Consider the following 17,016-nt stretch of genomic DNA (forward strand, 5'->3'; position numbering starts at 1 on the left):
TCTGCGGTCATAAGAACTGGCAAAGGATAATCGTGATGGGTTGAGGGATGGAGCGCTGCGCCTCAGGGACATGTGAGCAACGTCGAGGTAAGGCGGGAGATGCAAGCATTAGCTGTGAGGCCTACTAACTCAAAGGAACACTCTCAGAACCACACCTCAAGCACTATGTAATAGCCTAAGATAAGTCTTTAGCTTATTCTCTGATTAGGTACGCACCATTGGTCTTGCTGCGTAGTGCGAGTCGCAACAGCAGGCAAATGCAATTATCTCAATTTCATCGACTACATGTTTTTGACAGATAATGATGGCTATCACATTGGGTTTCATGTGGTTTGCATCGGTATATCTCTGCCTAAGGTCTTCATACCTAAGTTTGAGTGACGGAGAGCATTACGGAGTCAAGTGGGTCTATGTCTGCCGCACCCGGAGCGGGGAGTTGCGTTACCGGGAAGAGTAGACGGAGGTCCAATCGGTCATTCGTAAAGGCAAGTTCTGTAGTTGCTCGCAGCCTAGGTAGGTAGGCACTACATATGGGTATCAACTACACCCATATATGATTGTATCTCAAATTCTCAAGTGGCTACCCACTACGTATATCAATTTGAAGCCTACACATACAGTGCAATGTAGACGCCGGCCAATTTGCACCAGCCTCAACAAGTTTTACGTCATGTTCAGTCTGTAAATTTCAACGTATGTCTGAGTGGCCGGTGTCGTTGTCAATAGATAAGGTGGTATATATGGCAGATAATACAACAAAATAGACAAGCATAGGGTAACTGTCCTGAAAACTTAAGTTTATCGCTACAACTTTCTGTTCAATCAACACATGCGGCTCATGTGGTACTATGCTAGTCAGTATAACAATAAAGTCTCTATTCCCAATATAGCTACTAATTGTTGGTGGAAAATCGTATGGCTTGGGTATGACTATGATAATGGGCATAGACGTGCCTGAACACAAGCCAACTGAGGAATCGAAACAAATGGTCACAATGGCCATAACAGTCAACAATCATCAACAATCAACAAACCAACTGCAAGAGAGGCGTAGCAACAAAGGCAAGACTAGAGCCTAGCCATCCAGGGATATCATCCGCTGCAAGTCACTGAGCCAGTTGTATGGGCCATATCGTCAGTGCTCTAGTCGGAAAGGTTACCGAGAAACATGCTGGAGCAATGAAGTGGTCTAACTGCACATAAAGTACTGTACAGAACCTACGATATTGCATTGATGCAGAAATTGGTATATCATAGTCATTGGCCATATCCATGCATACAGGCGATCAAGGGACATGACCCCACGCGGAAGATGCAGTGATTGACTCGACTTTGAGGCATTGGACCAGCTCGGCTATGGATCTTTAACAAAGGAAAGGATAAATACTGACAGAGGTTGGCATCCCTTGTCCTCAAACCCAAGCATTTCACCAGCTCAACTTTGGAGACTTGTCTTCCTGCTAACAGGACTGGCTGTCTACGGATAAAGTAGGGTTAGAAGAAATCGTCAGCCTTTCGCTTGCTAACATATCCCCTCAGCTACATTAATACTTTCTTAGTGTTTAGAAATATTCGGTAGCTCAGGAAAGATAGAAGCGAACGAATGCCTACTGCCTTTGCGACCTGGTAGGTACTCAGCAACCATTAGTACCTAGATTGCTCTTGTCTTACTCTCCCAATCCCTCCACCCTCATTGGCTGAGCATAATCGTTCCAAGAAGCTGGTCCCACTTAAACGCACCATGATCCACTGGAGTTCACAAAGTGCCTTAGTGTCATACCCTGCCCCTCCACCTTCAACCCTTTGAGCCGCTGGCCATCCGGGTTCTCACTCATCGATTCTCTTGGGCTGTTCGCAACATCCCACTAGGGCCTCCCAGGCCTTCGCATTATCCTACTAATGCCCTCGATGAGCAACTCAACCATAAAATTAACTCAAAAACATCCGCGCGCGAAAGGATAAAAGAAGAGAGAAGCAATCGCCGTTATCAAACCGAGCGATTGCTGCTGTGATTCCATATATGCAATCATGGACCACTCAGCGCCTTTCGTTCATCATCACCAGCAACAAAACCAGCCAACTTCTTTCGAATCCGAAAAAGTCGACTATGGCTTTGACAGTTTGCTCGGTCACGATACCTGCCTGACACATGGTCTCGATTCTCTCGGTACCTGCAACAACACTGAGAACGCTTGTCTCGACCAACGCTGTTTTGACCACTATGGTAAAACTGCTGCCACCAAGAACGCTCTTGACATCGGCCTCGATCTTAAGAACGGTACTGATACGGTCTCCCAGCGACATGACCAGGCCAACAACGCCCGTTCCACGAGGGCAAAAAGCCGTACCCAATCAAGCATATCCAGTTCTCCTGCAAGAACATTGTCCACTGCGGCAATGAGAGTCTCAGCGCACCGACAAAAGCGAAGGAGACAGTCTGAGCAGACGCATCAATATCATAACCAAATGGAATACCAGCAGTCGTCGCATGTGCATCAAATGCACTCTCCTCATAGCATTCAACAAGATCAGAACCTCCAGCATATCGACCCCACAGCCGTTCTTCAGACCGTCAACGAGAATTTGCAGCACAACTTCAACATGCCACTATTAGACAGCCAACATACATCGTTTGGAGAATTCCAACACCATAACCATGCGTTTTCAATGCCCAGTCTCTATGATCGCTGGCCACAAGCCGTTGCTCCCTCCTGGGCCAACATGATGGGACAGGCCAACGTCGCTCATTGCATGCCGATGTCGTGGACACCACATATGGGATGCAACAACGCCACCTCTGTTGACTGCACTTCTGCGTGCGGCGACGCCAAATGTTGGAGTCAGTGTGGCGATGGAGATCATGCGGACTGTTGCTTCGATGCTGCTTGTGACGAGTTTGACTTCTCCCATGCTGCTTGTTGCTTCGAACCCACTTGTGCTGCCCTTGAGCCATGCCTTGACGCCTCTTGTCAGGAAGCCGCAATCCCCTGCAACGATTCGCATTGCGTGAGCACCACCGTTTCCACCACTCCGGCATCTGTGTCTGTTACAACACCCTCGGCAGAGCCTGAACCCGTGGTCAATACCCTAATGAGCCCAGTCGAACCAGGCCAGGGTGTTCCTCTGGATATTGACTCCGCGATCGGTCATGACTTTGGCGATTTCTCTCATGAAATCGGACCTGGTTTTACTGATGATCTCAACCAACACGTCGGGCATCTTGCGAGCCGTCCCAGTGGCCCAGGGCTGAGCCACAATGGCACCTTTTCTATGCCTTCACAATCCCCCACACCGAAAACTGAGTTGGCAGAGAAGCAAGCCATAAAAGGAGAAGCCGATTTCACCTGCCAATGGCTATGTGAGGGAGATGGTGTCCTCTGTTCCAAACGGTTCGGAAGTAATAAAGAACTCCAGGACCACTGCAAGAATGAGCATATCAAGACTCTGCAGAAGGGTGAAAATGGGTTTTGCTGCACATGGTACGCTTGTATAAGACCCGGTCCATTCTCGCAAAAGAGCAAACTGGAACGACATATGCAGACGCATACCGGATGTGAGTTGTACCATATGATTAAATATCAGGTTCCATGTTGTAGAACGTACTAATTTGTCTGACAGACAAACCAGTCAAATGCGAGATTTGCGGCGTAATGCTTTCAGCAAAGCAATCACTGGAGCAGCACATGCGTACTCACTCGGGAGAGAAACCATGGAAGTGCATACAACCGGGGTGTGAGGCGCGTTTCAAGCAGCAGAGTGCTCTTAGTAAATATGTCGACTCCTGAGTCAATACCAAATGCTAACCTGCTCTTTAGCCATGCATATGCGCACGCATACAGGAGAGAAGCCTTTGCAGTGCGAAATTTGTGGGAAGCGGTTCGGTGAATCTTCCAATCTATCCAAGCACCGTCGCACGCACAATGTTCGTGGTAACCACGTTTGTGAGCACTGCGGCAAAGACTTTCATCGGCTGGATCAACTTCGTCGGCATCTGCAGACCCATATGCAAGATGGCGGCCGCAAGACTAGCAAAAGCTCATGAGATGCAGCTGATGCAGCTCTGGAACTTCCCAGAGTTGAGGACATCTCATTTGAAAGAAGAAGAAAAGAAAAGGTGCTGTCGTTTTGGGATTTTGGGATCGGTACTGGCGTTGAAGGTTTTCGTAATTAAGCCGGTTTGAAAGTTGCGATGAAAACTGGCGTTCCTGGACCATGGTGCTCCAAACGTGCCACATGATATTTACGAAGTGAGCGGAAGACTCAGATAAAGGTAGATAGATACCCGATTCCATAGTGAACACGAAAAATATTAAGCCCTCGATTTGATTGACCATGATCTAGAATGTTCGACCGAGCACGACAGGTACTGGTAGTTTCCAATTGATGCATACTGTGTCCGATGTCGTGTAATGATATCGTTTTGGCAATGGGGGGAGGCCGGGAGGGAGGTATTTGGATATTCATTGTCGCCCTCCGATCGTTTGTTCATTCGTCCCGCATACTGTCCATTGAAAGCACTGGCTGAGGGCGAGAATCTCGGAGAGCTGTACAACCAGCTCTGCACTTGAGAACAGTCGGATGCCTACCTTTGAGACCTCCCCTTTATTCCGTTGACACATGAGCGATGCACAATATATTGGTCAATCCGTGATCCTCTCCGAATTCGATTCTTCATGGGATAAAGCCTTTGCGGGGTCCTCTTTTAAACGCCGATGCATTTGATACACTCGAGGGGCCCAATTACGAAAAGCAATTTCAGTGACTCATATATGAGATCAGTGAGGCAACACGGCCAACAGGTGTGTCCAGTTTGGTGAAGATGAATGAATGGGGTAAAAAATAAAAGGCTGGGATTCCTCTATATTGTCTTTACTCGTTGATGGAAAGATGTCGTTGGGGTTATGGTGGGGTGACACGGGTTGGAACGATCCGAGGCGCCTCAAAGACCAACCGAATGTGGCCGACCCGTACAAAAGAATTTTATCAGTATAGGTCCAAGAGATCCAGGCCAGTTTGGATCGAATTGACGAATCAACATACACTAACGCAAAATCTGTAGTATAGTCTCCGGAGAATATGGTGAATTGTATATCTTTCAGATTCTTGCCAGAGCAACAAGGCTTTGATTGTCCGAGGCATATGACATCTTCCCACATGAACGCAACCATCTTGTCACAACTATCACAAGGATGCTCTCAGAACTTCTTAATCATGACCTCATTTTTGTTTTTTAAAGACTGCCTGTCCAGGCAGTCCATTGTGGACATGCCGTCCCGAATCGAGGCCCCAAGCCGGGAAATAAGTACAAGTCAGACCGAGATTCCCTGAGCCATGCGATGCAAATTTCGAAGCCTTTAGTTCAAAGAAAAAGCACGCCACGCCCTCCATACCCCGTTTCCTTTCTACCCGTTGTCCTTGTCACGCCAATAACTACAAGCATTTTAACTTAAGCCTGCATTGTTTTCGTCAGTGTTTGGTTCTCGGAACAAGTGTTTTGCCATATATGGAGGTCTTAATCCTCCAAAGGCGTCGAGTCATCGTACCTTGATGGCGAACTTGCGCTGAGGGAAGTGAACAGTGCGCTTCTTGGTCTTCTCGAGGACGCGGGACTTCTCCTCGGGCGATAGTCGGCGGCGGATGGCACGAGTCTGCTTGGGTCGGAGGTCGAGAGGGGCGTACTTCTTGTTCTTATAGAAGAGTCGAAGCTGAGCCCTTTGCTTGGCGTTGATAACGGTCAGGACACGGGCGATCGACTTGCGGATGTCATGGCTGTTTGAAACGTGTTAGCCATACGTCGCTATTGATTTTACAATCTCCTCCAACACCAGTGTTGCAGAGAGAGAAATGCTCACATCCTGTTCAGCTTGGAGCCAGAAGAGGCGACCTTCTGGATGCGGAGTTGACCAAGCTCGGTCTTGAGCTCAGCGAGCTGCTTTGTCAAATCATCCTTGTTCTTGCCCCAGAGCGCACCAGCCTTGACCTTGCCCGACGACTACAACCTGTCAGCGATTTGTCCTTCCCATATTCATGTTTTGTGTGTATTGCTATATCGAAACAAAGGCCGAGGTTCGAGAGTGGAAAAACGATCGAGAATGTGTTTGTGTGTTCTGGTCGATGAAATAGTTCGAATGGTCTGACAGCCGCACGAGACGGCGACAAAACAAGCCGACAACTACCGTGATAGAGGGCGAGGATTATTCGTACTCACCATCTTGAATAGCTTCGAAGTGATATGCGAAGTGGTGTCGACGAGGTGTTGCGAAGATATCTGCCTCAAGCTTTCAGTGAGTGTCGCGATATCGTTGCCGTGCGCAGGTAAGAAATTTAGGGCTTTGAGGCAGGAGTGGGGCAGGCTCCTGCACAAAGAATTTTGATTTCGGTACAGCACGTGTATAGTCACGTGTGATAAGTATCACGTGGATACTTGCAGCGTAAGGCGGTGTCCGATTCTGCCATTCCTCGGACAAGGGTCGTCAGGGAGTTAGTTGATGGGTGAGGTGGAAGGCTAGGACAGTTTGAGGATCATACGAATACATCACCATATTGTCAAGAAGCCAGAATTCTGATAGACAAAATGTCGACAGCGAATGGAGTTGCCGGATGGGCCCAGCTTCGACAACAAGCTCGACAGTTGGAGACCCAGGTACATCAAACAATACCATGCGCCAGACTATTAGCTGACGTCGTCGTAACTTAGACGGAGACCTTGTTCCACACATATTCGCAGTTCTCGACAGCCTCTAACGTACCACCAAAGCCCACGGAAGAAGAGCGCGAAACAGAAAGAAAGTTGGAAGAATTGCTAGAGAAGGTATGCGCTGATACAATTTGCTGGCAGGCTGCTATACAACATCCTAACATTGCATCAGCGCGAAACAGTCAACGGCCAGCTCACTCGACTTCTCGATTCCGAACCCAATCTCGCATCCTCCGCCTCAAAACAGAACAACTTGTCCCTCCTTCGAAGGAAGCTTACTGGCCATCAAAGAGATCTGGCGCGCCTGCGTTCAACACTACAACAAGCCCGCGATCGGGCCAACCTTCTGACCAATGTCCGCTCGGATATCGATGAATACCGCCAGAACAACCCTGAAGCTGCCGAGGCTGATTACATGCTAGAAGAGCGTAATCGCATCGATAACAGCAACAATATGGCGGACAATGTCCTCAGCCAAGCGTACGCGGTCAATGACAACTTTAATCTGCAGCGTGAAACCTTGGCGAGTATCAATCGGAGGATTACGCACGCGGCAAGCCAAGTACCTGGGATCAATACGCTGATCGGAAGGATATCAGCAAAGAAGAGGAGGGACGGGATTATCATGGGAAGCTTTGTTGCGTTCTGCTTTGTTGTCTTCTTCCTCTTCTCGTAAACTGACGAGCCTGCTTTTGTATGATGCACAGGTGTTCAGGGGTATCAGCGTGTTTGATATTGTACAATCATGGTTGGACCATGGATGTCTAGGATGTCTAAAGTTACAATCGTCTTCCTCCACTAGAAGGCGTCTAATTACAGCATTTTCGGAACCTCAAGATGGTGTTTACCTGGATGTTGCTCCTTTGCAGTGGCGGGCAAGGTTGCTTCATTCCTCATCTCATCAACTATACGTGAGAGACCCTTTGCCAAACCTTCTGCTTCAACGGGATGAGCAGTTCCGCTGCCCGCCCACCGAACCCGGCAATACTGATCGACAAGGAAGACGTATCCGACCTTGCTGTTGAGTAGACCGATGGATTCGCGAATGTCGTCGGTAACGCCTCGTCGGACAAGGAAGTATTTGTCCCAATCCTTCTCTGGGAACTGCTTTCGCAATGAACCCAGAAAGAAACGCACTAGCCACGCCTTGCCGGCATTATCTTCATAGTTGATGTTGACAATCTGTGTCGTGCCCGGGTGCTTATTTAGCACTTCATGAAGCCCAGGGTTTTCCTCCTTAGATGTGAAGGTCGCAGCTTGCTGCTCAGCCCAGCGGCTGCTGAAGAAAGAGACGACTGTTGCCTTGCCAGTAAGGAGTGGTGTAGTATCGCGTGGGTTTTTATCCGTCTTCAATAGAGTTTCGCCGTAAAAGTTGGGGAAGAATAGTGACAGCTCGGCCTTGAATAGGCGTGGAGGCGCGATGAAGGATTTACCCTCATGGTATTGAAGGTTGCCCCAATCTCGAAAGTACGGCCGTGAAATCTTTGCAGTTCTGTGTACAAAGAAGCGTCAGTGTGTGCGTGTGTGTGTTGCCAGCCAGCCATAATGCTCTTACAGCTCCTTGCGCCGTTGCAAGTGCTTGTCATAATTAACAAAATCCTCACGTCGCTGTCGTAGCGATCGATTATCAATTCCAGTGTTCTCTCCAGCTTTAGGCGGTAGGGGCATTCCGATCGGACGAGGAAGGGGTTTCGGTACGAAGTGTCCTTCTTGTCGCTTTCCGTAACTTCGAGGAGCCTCAATTGGCTTAGCAACATTTTCTTGAGGATTTAACGATGCGCCAGATCCAGGCTTCTCAGTCCTCGCTAGTCGGATGGTCGAAGTGGTGAACGGGCGGCGAGCCTCGCAAAGGAAGCATGTTAGAGGTCGGCGAGCGAGGCTGGAGAGGTTCAACTCGAGTCGTCGTGATGCCATCATGGCTGGCAGGGGAGGGGACGGGAGGGGACAGACTTTGCGGCTCTCCAAACCTGAGACCCGACGTTGGAAAATTCACTTGAGTTTCCATAGAGTCCCCCCAGGGGGGAAGAAAACACCGGACCTTATGATAGGGTGTCAAAATAAACTTGGCAAAGAGTCCCCTAAGCTTAGGCTAGATTCACATAAGTATTTTTAGCGTATAGGGCTAAGGTCCTGAGTTTTCTTTCCTCCCCTAGAGTCCCCACGTTTGACGGGAGAAGTGGGGCGCAGGGCCATTGTATCGGCAGTGTGGGGGTTGAGATAGAGCCGAAGATGCGGTTCGATCGGGCTTAGTATTCGTCAGTGCCGTCATTCCCCCGGATTGGCGGTTATCCACGGACGGGGCCGATGGAAGCCAGCCCTTCGGCTTAACCTGTCCATGGATATTTACCATCTCCTCTCTCTTATGAGGATGAGTCGGGCTTTTCTATTGACAATCTCTGAACATTCTTTTCCTCCTTACAGGCCCGATTGCTAGCAAATATGTTTCTTCAACGAGGATCCCGTGTGCTACAGAAGCAATGGCATGTTGCCAGAGGCATGGGCAGCATGGCAGTGGGCTCTCGAGCTCCTGTGATGGCCAAGACTCAAAGATGGTTCAGTGAATCCAGAAGATTAATGGCTGTCAAACCTGTTGTTTTGGCTGACATTGGCGAAGGTAAGCCGGCGAACGCGAATTATCCCATGTCATCCGGTCTGACTAACACAAGCCAGGTATCGTCGAATGTGAAGTCATTCAATGGTTCGTGGAACCCGGTGCCCGCGTCGAAGAGTTCTCTCCGCTATGCGAAGTCCAAAGTGACAAGGCATCTGTGGAGATTACAAGCCGCTTCTCAGGCGTGGTCAAGAAGCTGCACTACGAAGCCGGCGAAATGGCCAAAGTCGGCAAACCCTTTGTTGACATTGATATTGAAGGCGAGGCAAAGGCCGAGGACGTTGACGCACTATCAAATCAACAAGCCGACAAAGAGGATGTGCCTCCTCCTCCTCCACCACCACCTACAGAGACTCAGGCTGGAACAGAGCAGCAAGCGAATCTAGAAGCGCCTGTCCAGACACCAGTTAAGGAGAAGGGCAAATGCGCCAGCATTGCTACTCCAGCTGTGCGATATCTTTCCAAGGAGCTCAATGTGAATATCGCAGATGTTGATGGCACTGGAAGAGACGGCAGGGTTCTCAAGGAAGATATCTATAGATTTATCAAAGAGAGGGATGCCAAGGAAGGTGCCCAGCAAATACCTCCAACTGCTGCGTCTTCCAAGCCACACGACACCTCGGTACAAGCCGAAACAGTTGTGCCTCTTTCCAACACACAACTTCAGATGTTCAAGACTATGACAAGGTCCTTGACTATCCCGCACTTTCTCTACGCGGATGAGGTTGATTTCTCGAGTCTCGTGGAGCTTCGGAAGCGACTGAACCGTGTTATTGCCAAGGGCCCTACAGTCGAGGGACAACCTACCAAACTATCATATCTACCCTTTATAATCAAGGCTGTCTCGTTAGCGTTGAATCAGTACCCAATGCTCAATGCCAGGGTGGATGTTGACCCCAAGACTAACAAACCATGCCTCGTTCATCGATCACAACACAACATTGGTATCGCGATGGACACCACCGGAGGGCTTGTCGTGCCCGTGATCAAGAACGTCGCTTCTCTCAACATCCTATCCATTGCGGCAGAGCTCTCACGGCTTCAGGCATTGGCTAGCCAGGGTAAGCTTAAGCCAGCTGATTTCCAAGGGGGCACCATTACAGTGTCCAATATTGGAAACGTGGGTGGTACATACGTCAGTCCTGTCATTGTGGAACGCGAAGTGGCCATTCTGGGCATTGGACGCATGCGCACAGTACCTGCGTTTGACGAGAACGACAATGTGGTCAAGAAGCAGGTCACCAACTTCAGCTGGAGTGCTGATCACCGAGTTATTGATGGCGCTACCATGGCGCGAGCCGCTGAGGTAGTAAGACAAATAGTGGAAGAGCCGGATCTTATGGTAATGCATCTGAAATAGATAAGAGGGGCGTTAATGTATATAATCTAGATCACCAAATTTTCATAAATTACGAACACGAAAGGGGTTATAGAAAGCTGGTGAGACGCTGCTGAGCCGTGATATTGCATTGTTCCTCGGCAATGGATCCCGGTTTGGCTAAATCTTGAGGTCTCATTTTTGTTGATGGTGAGGCGGAGGGAGTGAGTGGCCGGAGAACTCAGACAATCTGAATCTGCATAAGAGCGATGATGTTGGCCCAAGCTATAGAATCCTGATTCCGTTGCATTGATAACCTCGTGATGCAAATCGCTCAGGCCCCAAGATGCCGAATGGGTTTTACCGTGCATGATGACAACACACCGACCCGAAGCTTCCAATTACATTCCAAGTATTTGTATGAGCTATCACTCGCTCGCTTGTCGGTCAGAGGCATTTTCAATCAGACGAGCTGAGCCGCAGTCATGTATTGAGTTGTCATGATGCAGGAGACTTAATGTTCATCGGGATAGCTAGAAGTCTAATGCCGGGACAGATGTCTCCTCACGAGCAAGATCACAGGAAACCCCATAGGCTCGTGGCAACGGACGGCAGACATCGCATGGTACTGGTGTGTTGAGTGCAAGAACATTTGTGTGTATTTGCCTTCACAAGTGAAGCAGATCAGCAGATCATGGATCTTCTAACATGGAGTAGATAATAAAGCGACCCAAACTGACTTCGCAACTCACTCAAATTTGGCTCCCATGCGCGCGTAGCGTAGACCCGGAACCCTGGGGGTGAGGGAGTACCTTTCCTCCCCTTCCCTTCTTTTTAGCCTATCCGTGTAAGCAAGCAGCCCCAGTTGTGCTCATGCGGTACAATGACTGCAACTCTGACACTTTGCGGGGGACTGCACCAAGCTAGCTAGTCTCCTGTTCCCTGGTCGCGCCTCATCGGAGAGCTGTCCGAGTGCATAGGTACTGGGCAATGACAAGACTCTTGGTTCCAAACGCCTTTTAAATCTTGAACTCCAAAATCCTGAATGCATATATAACCATAACGCTGTGACTCCCTGCTTGATAATAAGGCCTCGCCTAAAATTGTCCAAAATGACTGTGTATGGCGGGTCGGCAGTGTATGATGAAGCCGGTAAATATGTACCAAATGATAAAAAGCGTACAAATCATTGTTTTCTTAAAGCTGCCTGGCGCTCATGGCTTGTCTTGAGATTTGGTGATTGTTTCCAGCACGTTGCTGAGCGCTTCCCGCTCCACCTCTTCTATGGGCCGGCTGACGTCGATGGTGATAACATCCTTTTCATCTGCCAAAGGTCGCTCAAGGGTCTCGAATTGGCTGTGGACCATGTTGGCACCCATGTAATGGTTTTGTCGTTGGGCGACACGGGCGAGAAGAAGCTCCTCAGAAGCGTCGAGGAAAACGAAGTGGATCTGAATGCGGTGATCGTAGTATCCAGCAACGCGGATGACATCGCGATACTTGCGCTTGAGCGCCGAGCAAGTAAGGACGACTCCATTGGACCCGGAATTCAGTCTCTTGATGGATTCTTCCCGTAAAGCTGTGAGCCAATCCCATCGATCGGCATCAGTTAGGGGGATGCCATTTCGCATCTTATCAATATTGGCGGGAGGGTGGAACTAATGAGAAAACCGTGTTAGTGGTGACGCTGGGGCATTTCCATAACGTGGGGCGTTCTGCAAAAGTTCTACATACCGAATCGCCCTCAATATAGGGCAGGCCTAATGATTGAGCCAAATATCCAGCGACTGTTGTCTTTCCACAGCCGGCAGGGCCCGTAACCAGCCAGATGTGTTGCTGTCCCTGGGCTTTGTGGCCATTGATGGTGGCAGAGTTGATGGATGGGGGTGCTACCGTCATTGGTGACGAAGTGGTGGGCGGCAAAGTAATGGTCGTTGGTTTTGTGGGAGTCTTGATTGACATTGGTGTGGGTTCGTAGGAAAGCATTTTCGTATTGGAGTAATTGAGAGAGCCAACAAAACCAATCTTTTAGGAATATTTATGATGTTAAAGAAGCCCCTAATGACGCCTGTCGCTTGGTGTACAACTGAAGGTCGAGGTGAGACTGGCAGTGATAATGGGAATGACAATGATAATGACGTAGTAATGGGGACGGTCAATGTCTATGAATCGGTTGAGTAAATCAAGATGCGAATAGGAAAAAGCCAAGAATTGCAAATCAGTAGAGCAGATTGACAGAGAGACCCGGGGGCCAGAGGGATCTATATAAGGTTGATGACGGTACAAGTCATAGCTGATGTTCCTAATTCAGGCTCAAGGAAAAGGGCACGGAGAGAAGCCCGGGGTAGACACGAAACTTCCAACATCCACTATTTCGCACAGCCCGACCTACATTTGCTTCCACAGGTGGCGTGGGGGCAGGGTGTAGTGAAATGGGCCCGGGGGTGACTGTCACCCGCTGGAAGGGATCCATCTCCACAACCCAGGCCAGGCTTTGGAGCCCGGTGCCAGGAGGGCATGCCGTCTGGGGGTGACTAGGGCCCTGGACCAATTGGTTGAGGACGGAAAAAGGTCATCAGAATCTACTGTACCAGGTATAGGCTGTCCAGTTACAATGGATCTCAACCATTTGTGCTATGTATCTACGTAGCTGTGTGTTGGAGAGACAGCATGGCAGTGGATGGATATATTACGGTGGAGCATGATTTCGAGATGGACTGGCAATGTCGTTCAATCTGAGACTATCAGGGGAAAGGGAAAAAGATTGGTGAGGATCTGGCCCATGACGCTCCCTGTGGGACATGATGATGGTTCCTTGAACCCCAAATTCCATCCAACTGACATTACCCAGACTAGGGGAGGAAAGAAAACTCAGGACCTTGATCCTAAATGACAAAAAGACTTAGGTAACTTTACATAAATTTAGGATATCTTTTACTAAATTTATTTTGGCGCCCTATATGAAGATCTGGTGTTTTCTTGCTCCCCGAGGCCAGAACCAGCCAGCCCCTGTCACTCTCCCGTTCATATGTGCATGGCTTGTGAGGTCACGAGCCCACTGCACGTTCCAGTTCGGTTTACGCATACAAAATCACAGCTCCAGCGAATTCTCATCTAGTTAAATTGTGTATTTCGCTTGGCGCTATGCAACGATATCTAGGTACATATAGTGCAAATCATCAGCTTTGCATTGCCTTGATAGAAGCTTGAATAGCAGAACAGGGGCGAATCTATCACGCTCCCCCGGAAAAAAATCCTTGCGCGGAGTTTCCGCAGTTGGGTAATTCTGGAAACTCTGGCCGCCGAACCGAACGTGTGCCAGCTCGCACGACCAGCGATACAACAGCATGCAACGTCACTCAGTTGGTCTATATCATCTATGTCGTAGATTCTATTTGTCTGGCTCTGTTCCTTTCGATTCCGATAATAACGTTGGAAAAGCTGATTAATCCGGCAAAAGTCGAGTGTTGCTGAGGATCAGTCTCAAGCACTTATCCGGCTGACATGAGCCGAACTTGGCAAATGGATTCATGGTAAATCTTGTAAGCAAATTCCAGTGGCAGATATAAGGGAAGGGTTTAAAACTTGGTTTATGATCGGGCGTACCGATGTGCTGGTCCGAATTTCCCGACCGGAAAATTGGACACCCTCCCATGTCATTGTTCATTGATAGCACTCGCCCGTTGAGAGCCTCATTCTCAACATTCCCACTAAATCGATAATACTTTCCATGTCCTCTTTCCTGAGTGGTCTGGGGGAGGCGAGAAAACTTGAGACCTTCATCCTCAACGACCAAAAGACGTGGATAAGTTCAGAATAGTTCAGTACGCCCATAGATGGACCCTTTGATTTTGGTACTCTGATTCAAAGTCAGGAGTGTTCTCACATTTAGTGTGGTTTATGAGTGACCTAACGGCCCCTATTATTCCAAACATATTTGACCGAGGTCACTAAACTGAGTGTGCGGTCGTCACTCATGCTACCCATAAATGCTGGTTTTAGACACCCTAGCTTTACAGGTATTGATGGATATCTAGGTAGTTGCTCACCTCACCCACCAGCCGCCCGAACAGGTCCCTCGAGTTGAATTTCAATATCCAAACCAAACCCGATTCATGGCTTTTCTTCCAACTACGTAGGAATCCATGTACAGCTTTGCTTTCTTTCGGCTGAGTATCACTTTTCAAGACCTTGACTCTTGATCCAATCACAAGTCACGGCTTGGGAGAGATTTACCCAAAACAGAGCAGGGCAAAGGGGAACGGAAAAGGCACAAGGAGAGAAACGCTAGTAGCGTTGAGTGTGGAGTAATAGCTGGGGGTAGAAGGTCAGCTGGTGAACGACGATTCAAAGCACAGAGCCTTGGCCACTGCAGCCAGAATCTTCCAGCTGGCATTTTTATTATTCGATCACGAACAAAATGACAAAATACGAAACGTTCTTCCGATCGAGTATTGGAATGCTATACTCAGCATAAAGAGTTCACATCGCCCAATGAGCAAGACAGACGATATATACGAATGCCCTCATCGATCAGCAGATCTGTAAATACCACGAATGGGAACTCGACATGGTCGATACTTCCCCATTTCTGCCGGCTAGCATTGGCAATCAGTCACACATCAGTTGTTTGCTCCAGGAATCACATTAGCATCGTCCAATTCGGGGGAACCACAAAGGCTTCCCCGGCTGCAGTTACAATTGTCTTAGACAGCCATCCATGTCACCCCAACCCTGGTGTCCCGCCCAGCTGGTTTGCTAGATTCCGAAGGGTTGGCTCGGTTGACAACGCCGGCCAACGCTCCCAACAACTCAATTCAAGCCGGCTTTTTTAGGGGCTTGAATTAGGGGGGGTAAGTTAAATTAAGGTATATTTTAAAGGTCAGGCTTAAATTAAATTAACTGATTTATAAGATTTTAGTATAATAGCTATAGGGAATAGCCTTACCTATTTTCTATAACTAGCTTCTTAAGTATTATATTACCTCTATTACCTTTAGATTAAGGCTATAATATTAATTTAATAATATTATTCTAGCCTAACTAAATAACCTCTCTATACTTAATAATTTAGCTAATATATATAAAATATTATAAACTATCTTTAATAATATAGAATAGGTATATTTATATTGCCTTTATTATTTAATTAATCTATAGCTAATTTACTTAACTTTCTCTATTAAATATTAAAATAGCTTAATAATAGATATCCTATATAGCCTTACCTATTTTATATAGAAGGCAGTAAAAATACTATTAATCTTATTAAGTTAAGAGATTATATTCTATATAGTAAGTAACTAAAGGGATTAAAGGTCCCTAACCTCTTAATTTTCAGCATAAAAGGCTTTAAAGTATATATAAATAGCTTTAACCTTAATCTTATTATTAATTAAATAAATAAGGAATTTTAGCTATATATTAAGATAAAGGATTATTACTACTTAATAGACTGGTAATAAGGTAATCTTCTTTCTATAGGTATATAGCTTATTTATAGTATTAGTAATAGCCTTATAGGCCTAACTATTTATTACTTATAGAGGCAGGGCTTAATCTATTAAAAAAGAATAAAAAGGTAGGGAATTTAGTAGAAAGGGATTTAAAAAGCTTAATAAAGCTATAGCTATAAAGAGACTGCTATAATAATTATAGAGGTATATATATAGCTTCTTATAGCTATATATAATAAATAAAACTGTAACTTCTTTATAGCCTTTAAGCTTTTTAGTCTTTTCTTTAAAGGGATATAAAATACCTATAATTTAGTGTAAATAAGCCTAGTTATTTAGGTATAGGATATCCCTCTCTAGAATCCTCTTTAAAGGTTTAAAGTTATCTTAACTATAAATATAGAATTAGTTAATAATAGCCTATAGGCTAAAGGTATAATTAATTATTATTAATATTAAATTCTATTTTATTTACTGGTCAGGCTATAGCTAAATATAAAGAGATATATTATTAAAGCTTAAAGCATTCTCTATTTTATAGGCTTTATATATATATTATAACTAAAGCTTATAGCATTATAGTGTTTTTTATATAAATTAAATAATATTATATAGCTTTCCTATTGCCTTTAGGGTATATTATAATTCCTTATAGTTATTTATATAATTAAAAGTAAATTAAGCAGAAAGCCAGAAGGTAAGAAATAAAGCTTTAGCTATAAAATTAATAATATAACCCTAATACTAAAGCTAATAAATATTTACTTACTTATTAATTAGATATAATAAAAAGTAACTTAATTACCTATAAAAAAGGGCTATAAGGCATATAGTATTTAATTTAATATTATTAAGGGTAAAAAAGCTAAGCTTATATAAGAGAAAATTAAAGGTCCTATATATATTATTAATAATAATAGCTTAATTCTTGCTA

General features: G+C 46.4%; 6 protein-coding genes; 3 read left to right on the forward strand and 3 right to left on the reverse strand.

The window, feature by feature from the left end:
• Nucleotides 1-2,028: 2,028 nt before the first annotated feature.
• On the forward strand, nucleotides 2,029-4,042 carry FFUJ_01203 (related to metalloregulatory protein; the record flags this gene model as incomplete). XM_023581350.1 has 3 exons in its annotated part: nucleotides 2,029-3,553; nucleotides 3,619-3,765; nucleotides 3,816-4,042. The coding sequence occupies 3 exons, from the start codon at nucleotides 2,029-2,031 to the stop codon at nucleotides 4,040-4,042; spliced, it is 1,899 nt and encodes a 632-aa protein (XP_023424342.1).
• Nucleotides 4,043-5,446: 1,404 nt separating this feature from the next.
• FFUJ_01202 (probable ribosomal protein L35) lies at nucleotides 5,447-6,211 on the reverse strand (the record flags this gene model as incomplete). XM_023581361.1 has 4 exons in its annotated part: nucleotides 5,447-5,452; nucleotides 5,544-5,769; nucleotides 5,853-5,992; nucleotides 6,209-6,211. The coding sequence occupies 4 exons, from the start codon at nucleotides 6,209-6,211 to the stop codon at nucleotides 5,447-5,449; spliced, it is 375 nt and encodes a 124-aa protein (XP_023425558.1).
• A 363-nt stretch (nucleotides 6,212-6,574) lies between these two features.
• FFUJ_01201 (related to SNARE protein of Golgi compartment) lies at nucleotides 6,575-7,373 on the forward strand (the record flags this gene model as incomplete). XM_023581372.1 has 3 exons in its annotated part: nucleotides 6,575-6,643; nucleotides 6,698-6,811; nucleotides 6,870-7,373. The coding sequence occupies 3 exons, from the start codon at nucleotides 6,575-6,577 to the stop codon at nucleotides 7,371-7,373; spliced, it is 687 nt and encodes a 228-aa protein (XP_023424343.1).
• Nucleotides 7,374-7,510: 137 nt separating this feature from the next.
• Nucleotides 7,511-8,454, reverse strand: FFUJ_01200 (related to F1F0 ATPase complex assembly protein; the record flags this gene model as incomplete). XM_023581383.1 has 2 exons in its annotated part: nucleotides 7,511-8,131; nucleotides 8,302-8,454. The coding sequence occupies 2 exons, from the start codon at nucleotides 8,452-8,454 to the stop codon at nucleotides 7,511-7,513; spliced, it is 774 nt and encodes a 257-aa protein (XP_023424344.1).
• A 682-nt stretch (nucleotides 8,455-9,136) lies between these two features.
• FFUJ_01199 (probable branched-chain alpha-keto acid dehydrogenase complex) lies at nucleotides 9,137-10,668 on the forward strand (the record flags this gene model as incomplete). XM_023581394.1 has 2 exons in its annotated part: nucleotides 9,137-9,311; nucleotides 9,368-10,668. 2 exons carry the CDS (start codon nucleotides 9,137-9,139, stop codon nucleotides 10,666-10,668), a joined length of 1,476 nt encoding a protein of 491 aa, XP_023424345.1.
• Nucleotides 10,669-11,840: 1,172 nt separating this feature from the next.
• Nucleotides 11,841-12,612, reverse strand: FFUJ_01198 (related to thermoresistant gluconokinase; the record flags this gene model as incomplete). XM_023581405.1 has 2 exons in its annotated part: nucleotides 11,841-12,284; nucleotides 12,361-12,612. The coding sequence occupies 2 exons, from the start codon at nucleotides 12,610-12,612 to the stop codon at nucleotides 11,841-11,843; spliced, it is 696 nt and encodes a 231-aa protein (XP_023424346.1).
• Nucleotides 12,613-17,016: the final 4,404 nt, after the last annotated feature.

Source organism: Fusarium fujikuroi, chromosome FFUJ_chr01 (assembly GCF_900079805.1).
Source record: "Fusarium fujikuroi IMI 58289 draft genome, chromosome FFUJ_chr01".
Lineage (NCBI taxonomy): Eukaryota > Fungi > Ascomycota > Sordariomycetes > Hypocreales > Nectriaceae > Fusarium > Fusarium fujikuroi.